The following is a 12,118-nucleotide window of genomic DNA, read 5'->3' on the forward strand; positions in this document are numbered from 1 at the left end:
CTCACCTCCCAGGGGGTGAGCTAGGGTCCATCCATCCATCCATCTTCTTCCGCTTATCCGAGGTCGGGTCGCGGGGGCAGCAGCCTAAGCAGGGAAGCCCAGACTTCCCTCTCCCCAGCCACTTCGTCCAGCTCTTCCTGTGGGACCCCGAGGCGTTCCCAGGCCAGCCGGGAGACATAGTCTTCCCAACGTGTCCTGGGTCTTCCCCGCGGCCTCCTACCGGTCGGACGTGCCCTAAACACCTCCCTAGGGAGGCGTTCGGGTGGCATCCTGACCAGATGCCCGAACCACCTCATCTGGCTCCTCTCGATGTGGAGGAGCAGCGGCTTTACTTTGAGCTCCCCCCGGATGACAGAGCTTCTCACCCTATCTCTAAGGGAGAGCCCCGCCACCCGGCGGAGGAAACTCATTTCGGCCGCTTGTACCCGTGATCTTGTCCTTTCGGTCATAACCCAAAGCTCATGACCATAGGTGAGGATGGGAACGTAGATCGACCGGTAAATTGAGAGCTTTGCCTTCCGGCTCAGCTCCTTCTTCACCACAACGGATCGATACAGCGTCCGCATTACTGAAGACACCGCACCGATCCGCCTGTCGATCTCACCATCCACTCTTCCCTCACTCGTGAACAAGACTCCGAGGTACTTGAACTCCTCCACTTGGGGCAAGATCTCCTCCCCAACCCGGAGATGGCACTCCACCCTTTTCCGGGCGAGAACCATGGACTCGGACTTGGAGGTGCTGATTCTCATCCCAGTCGCTTCACACTCGGCTGCGAACCGATCCAGTGAGAGCTGAAGGTCCTGGCCAGATGAAGCCATCAGGACCACATCATCTGCAAAAAGCAGAGACCTAATCCTGCAGCCACCAAACCAGATCCCCTCAACGCCTTGACTGCGCCTAGAAATTCTGTCCATAAAAGTTATGAACAGAATGGGTGACAAAGGGCAGCCTTGGCGGAGTCCAACCCTCACTGGAAACGTGTCCGACTTACTGCCGGCAATGCGGACCAAGCTCTGACACTGATCATACAGGGAGCGGACCGCCACAATCAGACAGTCCGATACCCCATACTCTCTGAGCACTCCCCACAGGACTTCCCGAGGGACACGGTCGAATGCCTTCTCCAAGTCCACAAAACACATGTAGACTGGTTGGGCAAACTCCCATGCACCCTCAAGGACCCTGCCGAGAGTATAGAGCTGGTCCACAGTTCCACGACCAGGACGAAAACCACACCGTTCCTCCTGAATCCGAGGTTCGACTATCCGGCGTAGCCTCCTCTCCAGTACACCTGAATAGACCTTACCGGGAAGGCTGAGGAGTGTGATCCCACGATAGTTAGAACACACCCTTCGGTTCCCCTTCTTAAAGAGAGGAACCACCACCCCGGTCTGCCAATCCAGAGGTACCGCCCCCGATGTCCACGCGAACTAGAACTAGGTGAGCTAGGGTGATGGATCAAATGCAGAGAATCATTTCGCCACACCTAGTGTGTGTGACTATCATTGGTACTTTAACTTTAGATAACCATCCCGAGCTGGGCGATCTACTCACCTGCCGTTGGCTTCGAGGCCGGTCCTTACACACCTAGCTCCGCGGCAGGCCCGCACACCACACCCCCCTCCACATACCCTTTTTGTTACGATGCATATTTAAAAAAAAAAAAAAGGGTGCTGTGCTAATATACAATTCTGGAGCTGTTTCAAAGTAGAAGGGCAGCTTTGGAAATAGAAAATAATAACAAGCACACATCTTCTGTCAGAAAACGTCTTATATTGCAGAAGTAAATATTGCTGGGGTACATTATTGTGTGTTTACCTCGTAGTTAAGTGGTTCCAGCTACACATTTGCTCTCGGACCTCTCGGTGTAAAATTTGCATGACCTCCTATACTAGCATGGGTTAATAACTCTGGTGCCACAGTTTGGCCCCACATTTAAAAAAAAAAAACCTCACATGCTAGTTTACTTAGAGCAGTGGTTCTCAAACTTTTTTTGTCATCCCCCACTTTGGACAAGGGGGAGTTTTCAAGCCCCACCTGCCCCCATCGCCCCAACAGAGCGCTAATGCCAAGCTTTAACATTTTCAATTTTATTGAACATCAAGTTGTATACATTCAAACTCAATAACATAAAATAACATTAAGTTCAATAATAAATAAAATAACTGTGCAGCTGTGGTATAACTTGCATCAAGTTCAATAATAAATAAAATAACTTCCATCAAGTTCAATAATAAATAAAACAAAAGTGTTATAACTTGCATCAAGTTCAATAATAAATCAAAAAAAGTGTTATAACTTGCATCACGTTCAATAATAAATCAAAAAACTGTTATAACTTGCATCAAGTTCAATAATAAATCAAAAATAGTGTTATAACTTGCATCACGTTCAATAATAAATAAAAAAAAGTGTTATAACTTGCATCAAGTTCAATAATAAATCAAATAAAAGTGTTATAACTTGCATCAAGTTCAATAATAAATCCCAAAAGTGTTATAACTTGCATCAAGTTCAATAATAAATCAAAAAGTGTTATAACTTGCATCACGTTCAATAATAAATCAAAAAAAGTGTTATAACTTGCATCAAGTTCAATAATAAATCAAAAAGTGTTATAACTTGCATCACGTTCAATAATAAATCAAAAAAAGTGTTATAACTTGCAGCAAGTTCAAAAATAAATCAAATAACTTGCATCAAGTTCAATAATAAATCAAAAAAAGTGTTATAACTTGCATCAAGTTCAATAATAAATAAAACAAAAGTGTTATAACTTGCATCAAGTTCAATAATAAAAAAAAGTGTTATAACTTGCATCAAGGTCAATAATAAATCAAATAAAAGTGTTATAACTTGCATCAAGTTCAATAATAAATCAAATAACTTGCATCAAGTTCAATAATAAATCAAAAAAAGTGTTATAACTTGCATCAAGTTCAATAATAAATAAAACAAAAGTGTTATAACTTGCATCAAGTTCAATAATAAATCAAATAAAGTGTTATAACTTGCATCAAGTTCAATAATAAATCAAATAACTTGCATCAAGTTCAATAATAAATACAATAAAAGTGCCACTTTGCAATCTTTGCAAAAAAAAAAGGAGGAGCTATGCATTTGGCAAGACAGGGCAAGTGACAGCACTTTCCCCCAGGAGAGCCACCTTGCTTCACTGTGAAACAGCACGGCTGTATGATCAGCTCCCATTTCCTCACACAGTGCAGAGAACAGTCGCGCTTTCAGTGGTCGTGTTTTGATCAAATTTACCGCGCTCACATCTGTTAAAACCTCATTGAGTTCGGGGCTGAGCTGCCTTGACGCGAGTGCTTCCCGGTGAATGACACAGTGTGTGCCCGTCACATTTTTGTTTCTCTGCAGGCGCTGGCTCTGGCTCGACGATCTTTGAGGTGCGAGTCACAAATGTATATATTTGTGTAATTGTGATCCACACATTAGCCTGCTACCCATCCGCGCGAAAGTTTGTTCCGCTTAGCCCCGCCCCCATTAGTTACTGTTGCTATGTCTGTCAAACTTTCGCTCGTACCGAGAAATATAAAGCCTACAGTAAAAATAAGTACCGGTAATTTCCATTTATTTATATAGCGGATTTCACAGACAGAATCACAAAGTGATTTACAGTGTGTATAGAAAATGAAAGCATAGTAAAAAAAATAATCTAAGAATATAATAATTAAAAAAAAAAAATTAAAGTGAAATTTCCTCCCGTTCCTCGCGCCCCACCTGTCATGTCTCCATTCCCCACCAGTGGGGCGCGCCCCACACTTTGAGAAACGCTGACTTAGAGCCTGTGCTTTGCCCATAGAAAGTAGAAGATGAGTGAATGAATATCATGCAGCTAAAGGGCCCGTGTTGTTGATGTCATTTCTCAAACGCTGCAGACTGACTCGTTAAGTCTTTGCAGTAACTCTTCATGATTATACCTTCTGTGTCTCCGCAGATGCCAGGTCTTTTGTCTTGTCCTGGGAGTCTGACAGTCATCTGTTTTTTATCTTGGTCACTGTGTCTCAGTGGTGCTCAGAGTTGGACCAATGAAGGTACGGACACACCTTTGCACCACACGCACTCCTCTTATCATAAGGCCATATTTAAAAAACGCATTTGCATTCAAACACTTAAATGTGCATTCTGCGCGCACACACACACACACACACACACACACAAGTGTATGTACACTTTTGACCACGACTGTATGTTTGACCACTTGTCATGCACACTTCACACACCAAAGTCATATTACTTGACCCCCCCAGAGGACCAATATCTTTTTTAAATTCATTTTCTATCGATTTCAATGCTTTGGACTAGGGCTGCAGCTAACGATTATTTTTCTATCGATTAATCTATAGATTATTTTTTCGATTAATCGGTTAATCTATAGATTATTTTTTTTCGATTAATCTATAGATTATTGTTCCTTTTACCGATTATTTTTTTTATTTAAAATGAAGAGGAAAAAAATAAATGTAGGCCAGTTTTTTCAAAAGGCATGGCTTTTATTTACAAAAAAAAAAGTATGGCCACTCAGTCAACATTGACAACAACATGACAAAATATTCTGTAACAATGTAAACATTTAAAACTTTTAACATTTAACAAAATTAAAAGTAGCTTATTTGCTTTTTAATGTGCAAATATAAAAGTAAACATCCAGTGCAAATCTTAATATTCTGGAATAGTATAAGCATTTCAAAAGTAAAAGTATTGCTTATTTTGCTTTAAAATGTGCAAAAATAAAGATAAACATCCAATACAAAAAAGTGCAAAACGGAAATATTCTGTAACAAGTGTAAACATTTCAACAAAAGTAAAAGTATTGCTTATTTGCTAAAATGTGCAAAAATAAAGATAAACATCCAATACAAAAAAGTGTACAGTGTAAACATTTCAACAAAAGTAAAAGTATTGCTTATTTTGCTTAATAACACAACAATGATAGTATGATTAAAGTGAAAGTTAATTGTTGGTTTGTACAACTGTTAATGTTGTAAAAGGTATTTGCACAACTAATTAACGTTAGCGTTTGTGACACGTCTTGTGCCGTGGGGTTCTTTCAGGACCGACAGACTGAACGCCAGACGGCTTTGCCAGGTTTACAATCTTTTAATTTTACACAAAGTCTTTTCTCTTCCAACTCTTTTCTCTTTCTTTCCTCGCTTTTCAGCTCCTCTTCCTCGCTCGCTCGTCGTCCCCTGTCTCTTGCGGCGTCGCTCCCGGCGCGCCCCGCCTCGCCGCTCGCTCGCCGCCGCCGCCTCTCCACAGCGTTAAAGAGGAGCGCGTCTTTGTAAACACTGAACAGGCACGCCAAACGCGCCTCTCAGAGCGAAACGGTGCTTTAGTTTATGAATTTACAACGCAGATACAAATGACACATTCATGTTTTTGTGTAATAATGACAACGTATACGCACGCGGACGATTGACTTGTTGATGGTGATGGCAAGAACGCTGTCGGGGGTTTTCTTTTCAAATGTTCGTTCATAGCCGTTGTGCTGCTATGATAGGCCATTTCCGCTCGACACAGTGTGCATACAACAACATTATTAGGCCGTTTATTGAAATACTCCCACACTTTTGACGACTTTTGGCGTGCTTTTTTCCCCTCGCTCGCATCGTCTGCTTTGCGCTCCGCCATGACAGTAGTGTGACGTAAATATGCGACGCGCAGACGCACAAAAACGGCGTCGACGTATTTACGTAACCGATGACGTCGACGCGTCGTTTCAGCCTTACTTTGGACTCATGGGGTGACAATTTCTGATCCCACGGGTCGAGCACGTGAGTCTAATGTCAGGTTTTTGGTGCCTCCAGGATAGAAAAACACACACATACACAGACGGCGCAAACTTTGGAACTATTTTAGTGCTATTGACCCATTCTCAGCACGTTTTGAAGCCTAAGCTACTCTTAGAGAAATGAGCGAGGAAACACATTTAGCATTTAGAATGAAATAACCGGTTACACTGTATGGTTTGTCGTCTCAAAGAACACCATAAAACTCCATATACTTTGTTTTACCACAACATTGTCCATCCTCCTCTTTCCCCAATTATAAGCCCATTCAAAATTCCTTGTTTTTGTACCAGAGTTCTGTTTTTTCCTTACCCAATTTGTTGATAATGTCTCTGGTATTAAGAAATTGTCATGTCCAAAGCTAGTTGTTACCCTTTCCAAGTGTATAACCTGAGTCAAGTTGAGGCTAAAACATTATTTAATGATTAAACTGGCCTTTAGCCATCAACACAACTTATTATTTTATTGTTTGAAGAGTTTCATCGAACTGGAAATCTCTGCCTCTCCCCACCCATCTGATTTCAATGAAGAAACCTTTTTTTTTTTTTTTGCACATACGTTTGTGTGAAAGTATGCTTGCATGGACACGTGCACCTACATTCATATGTGTGTGGTTGTGTGTGTACATGTGTGTTTGGTACTTCTGCATGAGCTGCGGCTCTCTAACCAGAGGCAGAAATCAGATATGAGTGGAATGCTGCGGGTTTGGGGAATAATGTGCTCGACTGCCAATAAAACATGAATACACACATTCAAACCAGCCAAATGTGCGCAACACCAATACTTATGCACACAACACGCATCGTGAGGGTAAAGGTTGAGTCAAAAATACAATTTAATTAAAAGTTGTTCAGTGTTGGATCAATTTCTAATTTCAATGAAGTTCAGCCTTAATGTGGCCATACTGACCCTTTTTTAACAGTGTCGTTATCAACGGGAGGTAAAATTGTCATATGCTTCCCCTATTAGGCCCATTCTACACTATGTAGAAAGGGAAGAAGAGGGGAAAAGGCGCCCAAAATGGTCAAAAGTCCCACGAGTCTCGCCGCCGGCTGCACAAGTCCTGGGATGCCCAAAATGTCCATAACGCACCCAGCCGAGTCCCACGGGAAGGCGGGGAAAAAAGTGAGAAAAGTCGGCAAAAGTCCCAAAAATGTTCAAAAATCACACCTGGGTTCGAGTCCCACAAGTCCTGCCGCCGGCCACGCAAGTCCCGGGATGCCCAAAATGTCCATAACACACCCAGCCGAGTCGCACGGGAAGGCGGGGAAAAAGTGAGAAAAGTCGGCAAAAGTCCCAAAAATGTTCAAAAATCACACCCGGGTTCGAGTCCCACAAGTCCCGCCGCCGGCCGCGCAAGTCCCGGGATGCCCAAAATGTCCATAACGCACCCAGTCGAGTCCCACGGGGAGGGGGGATAAAAGTTGGAAAAGTCGGCAAAAGTCCCAAAAATGTTCAAAAATCACACCCGAGTTTGAGTCCCACAAGTCCCGCCGCCGGCCGTGCAAGTCCCGAGATGCCCAAAATGTCCATAACGCACCCAGCCGAGTTCCACGGAGAGGGGGGATAAAAGTTGGAAAAGTCGGCAAAAGTCCCAAAAATTTTCAAAAATCACACCCGGGTTCAAGTCCCACAAGTCCCGCCGCGCAAGTCCCGAGATGCCCAAAATGTCCATAACGCACCCAGCCGAGTTCCACGGGGAGGGGGGATAAAAGTTGGAAAAGTCGACAAAAGTCCCAAAAATGTTCAAAAATCACACCCGGGTTCGATTCCCACAAGTCCTGCCGCCGGCCGCGCAAGTCCCGGGATGCCCAAAATGTCCATAACGCACCCAGCCGAGTCCCACAGGGAGGGGGGGTTAAAGTTGGAAAAGTCGGCAAAGGTCCCAAAAATGTTCAAAAATCACACCCGGGTTCGAGTCCCACAAGTCCTGCCGCCGACCGCGCAAGTCCCGAGATGCCCAAAATGTCTGTAACGCCCCAGCCGAGTCCCACAGGGAGGCGGGGAGAAAAGTGAGAAAAGTCGGCAAAAGTCCCAAAAATGTTCAAAAATCACACCCGGGTTCGAGTCCAACAAGTCCCGCCGCCGGCCGCGCAAGTCCTGGCATGCCCAAAATGTCCATAACGCACCCAGCTGAGTCCCACGGGGAGGGGGGGATAAAAGTTGGAAAAGTCGGCAAAAGTCCCAAAAATGTTCAAAAATCACTCCCAGGTTCGAGTCCCACAAGTCCCGCCGCCGGCCGCGCAAGTTCTGGGATGCCCAAAATGTCCATAACGCACCCAGCCGAGTCCCACGGGGAGGGGGGGATAAAAGTCGGCAAAAGTCCCAAAAATGTTAAAAAATCACACCCGGGTTCGAGTCCCACAAGTCCTGCCGCCGGCCGCGCAAGTCCTGGGATGCCCAAAACGTCCATAATGCACCCAGCCGAGTCCCACGGGAAGGCGGGGAGATAAGTGAGAAAAGTCGGCAAAAGTCAGAAAAATGTACAAAAATCACACCCGGGTTCGAGTCCCACAAGTCCCGCCGCCGGCCGGGATGGCCAAAATGTCCAAAATGCGCACAGCAAAGTCCCACGGGAATGCGGGGAGAAAAGTCGGCAAAAGTCCCAAAAATGTTCAAAATACCTACCCAGGTTCGAGTCCCACAAGTCCCGCCAGGTGTGAATGAATGATGGGTTCCCACTTCTCTGTGAGCACTTTGACTATCTAATAATAGAAAAGCGCAATATCAAATCTAATCCATTATTATTATTATTATTATTATTATTATTAGGCCCCTTCTACACTAAGGTTATCCGGTGTATGTCCCACCTAACCTTATCCTTGTCCACATACACACAATGCCACCGTTTAAGACCCCCTAACTCCTCCGTCCGCCGTCGCAACACGACCATGTCCTCCGCCTGTTCCACCGTTGAGGTCTTGGGTTATTTCCCCATAACTTGTGCCCACATGGTTGTGGGGGTGCCTTCTTCCACCATCGCAGCCGTTGTGGTGGTTCTTACATCTACCGTCTTCCGCCTGCTCCGCCGTTGAGGTCTTCACCATATCCCTGGCTAGGGGGCAGTCAGGCACTGGGCCTTTGCCAAGGGCCACCTGGGGTAACAGTAGTAAAGTCAGCGTGCCTGATTAGCCACACGTTGTATAGGGCTTCCGCTTGCTCACGTAGGTAACAGCAAGGCATACTTGCTCAACAACCACACAGGTCACACTGATGGTGGCGGTATAAAAAAAAAATACTTTAACACTCTTACTAATAATGCGCCACACTGTGAACCCACACCAAACAAGAATGACAAACACATTTCGGGAGAACATCTGCACCGTAACACAACATAAACACAACAGGACAAATACCCAGAATCCCATGCAGCCCTAACTCTTCCAGGATACATTATACACCCCCACCCCCCGCTACCAAACCCCGCCCACCTCAACCGACGCACAGAGGGGGGGGGTTGATGTGTGAGGGAGCAGGCTTGGGGTGGGGGCGGGGTTTGGTGGTAGCAGGGGTGTGTAATGTAGCCCGGAAGAGTCAGGGCTGCATGGGATTCTGGGTATTTGTTATGTTGTGTTTATGTTGTGTTAAGGTGCAGATTAGAGATGCGCGGTTTGCGGGCACAACCGCGGAGTCCGCGGATTATCCGCGGATCGGGCGGATGAAATAAAAAAAAAAAAAAATTTTATCCGCGGGTCGGGTCGGGCGGTTGAAATAAAAAAAAATTAGATTTTAAATAGATTCAGGCGGGTGGCAGTTAAACCAATTGGGAAATATATATACATAGTTAAATGTTGTTACCCACATACGAAAAACGAGCAGGCACCTGCAGCATATGCCACAACAGAAGAAGAAAAAAAAAAAGAGATGGACACTTTTACGGAGTGGAGAAGGCCCCTGACGCCTCGTCGGGGTCCGGGACCGAGGCCCCTTCCCCCGAGAGGGCCCCACCGGGAGCCGTAGCTGAGGCGATCCGCGAGAAGGGCCGGACGCACGTCCAGGGTCACCACCGCGCCCACCGCACCGACACCCCGCCTCGTCCGCCTTCGCCGCGGCCGGCGTCACGCGCAGCAGGTAAGCAGCTTACCTGCCCGCCACCCCCGTGGCCGGGGGCTCGTAACAGGGGTCACTCCGTGCGCTCCGCCCGCGCAGCTTACCTGCCCGCCACCCCTGTTGCCGGGGGCGCATAACAGGGGTCACTCCGCGCGCAGTGCGCTCACGAAAGGGGTGGGGCTCACCCTGGTTGACATAGACAGCAGGACGGTGGCCATGGAAGTCGGAACCCGCTAAGGAGTGTGTAACAACCCACCTGCCGAATCAACTAGCCCTGAAAATGGATGGCGCTGCAGCGTCGGGCCCATACCCGGCCGTCGCCGGCAGCGAGACGCGCTTGGAGGTGCGCTCAGCGCGGCTCCCATATGATTGCGCACTGGTGTGCGTCTGGGTCGAGACAGCGTGGCACGCGAATGTCTGTGCTGCATTGGATCAGTCTCCTTTCTTTAACAGGCAAAAGCTTTATAACCTCACTAATGCCTTGCATCGTCTATATTAGATATATAACAACGGGCGGGTGCGGTTCTGATTAAATGTTAGAACGGGTGGATGGCGGATGGTTGACGACTTTCTGATGCGGTTGCGGATGAAATAATTGCCTATCCGCGCATCTCTAGTGCAGATGTTCTCCCGACATGAGTTTGTCATTCTTGTTTGGTTTTGGTTCAAAGTGTGGCGCATTATTAGTAAGAATGTTAAAGTTATTTTATATGGCCACCGTCAGTGTAACCTGTGTGGCTGTTGACCAACTATGCCTTGCTGTCGCTTACGTGTATAAGTAGTAAATGCATACAATAAAAGGCTGGGCTGACATTCTGTTTGTACAGATTGTAGAGGATGCTGAATGCTGTATCATCATGGCACGCCCTTATTATTATTGTAAGGGTGAAAATCGAAGTATATCAATCCCAGTAATTTTATGCGAGAGGCTCTCCCGGGAAAATTGGGAGGGTCAAAGAGCCGCATGCGGCTCCGGAGCCGCGGGTTGCCGACCCCTGGTCTAGTCTCTTACGTGAATGAGATCAATATTATTATTTGATATTTTACGCTCATGTGTTCATCATTTCACACATAAGTCGCTCCTGAGTATAAGTCGCACCCCCGGCCAAACTATGAAAAAAAACTGCGACTTATAGTCGGAAAAATACGGTATATTGAGGTTTTCAACACATCTGCTGTAATTCCTTCACCTTGGGTGGGTGTTCAATTTAGAGACATTAAGTTGTAGTTCCCCGACTGAAGGCGGAGATGACTGACATGAAAAGCAAGGGACTGAAATGTTGGGCAAATAGCAGGTTGGCAAATAACACATTACTGTGGCGGTGAATTAAATAATGTGTGTGCGCTCAGCGCTGTGCTGCCCTTTCAAATGTTTGTATCGACTGTAAAAGCCTTCATTTATATCATGTGGCACTCTAAATATGCACAGCACACACACGCACACACACACACACACACACACACACACACACACACACACACACACACACACACACACACACACACACACACACACACACACACACACACACACACACACACACACACTTTCATGGCGAGGACGACGTATCCACTGGGCAAATGAGTCAAATCAAAATAAACACGTACTGCTCTTAGTTTTGCATCAAATCTGGCTTACCGTCTAACCAAACATGTCAAAATATAGTCCTTAGTATACATTTTCTCACCAAACTATGAACAATTTGGTAACAATCACTAGGGATGTCCCGATCCAGGTTTTTGCACTTCCGATCCGATACCGATATTGTTTTTGCATTTCCGATCCGATACCGATACTGACCGATACCGATACTGACCGATACTGGCCTATCCGAGCATGTATTAAAGTTTAAAGTTATTTAGCCTACTTAGTTGTCAGAATCATGTTGAAAAGGGTTTTAGTACTCTTGATAACAACTAGCCAGCTGAATTAGGGGAGTTTGAATAATACACAATGGTTGGTAACAAGAAACTGACCTGTTTATTCAAGGATAAACACAAAATAGACAAAATTATACATGACAAACAGAAATGGCATCATTGAAACTAGGGCTGGGCGATATGGTCTTTTTTTTAATATTGCGATATTTTAAGGCCATATTGCGATACACAATATATATCTCGATATTTTGCCTTAGCCTTGAATGAACACTTGATGCATATAATCACAGCAGTATGATGATTCTATGTGTTTTGATTGATTGATTGAGACTTTTATTAGTAGGTTGCACAGTGAAGTACATATTCCGTAC

General features: G+C 45.5%; 1 protein-coding gene across 1 annotated transcript in view; it reads left to right on the forward strand.

Moving 5' to 3' along the window:
• The window catches only part of il11ra (interleukin 11 receptor subunit alpha), a 160,116-nt gene that overhangs the window by 98,541 nt on the left and 49,457 nt on the right, over positions 1 to 12,118 (forward strand). Inside the window, exon 2 of the mRNA XM_061980910.2 lies at positions 3,965 to 4,061. Coding sequence (XP_061836894.2) covers positions 3,965 to 4,061 — 97 coding nt within the window. The remainder of the gene's footprint in view (positions 1 to 3,964; positions 4,062 to 12,118) is intronic.

The sequence above is a fragment of the Nerophis lumbriciformis genome, linkage group LG20, assembly GCF_033978685.3.
Source record: "Nerophis lumbriciformis linkage group LG20, RoL_Nlum_v2.1, whole genome shotgun sequence".
In the NCBI taxonomy this organism is placed as follows: domain Eukaryota; kingdom Metazoa; phylum Chordata; class Actinopteri; order Syngnathiformes; family Syngnathidae; genus Nerophis; species Nerophis lumbriciformis.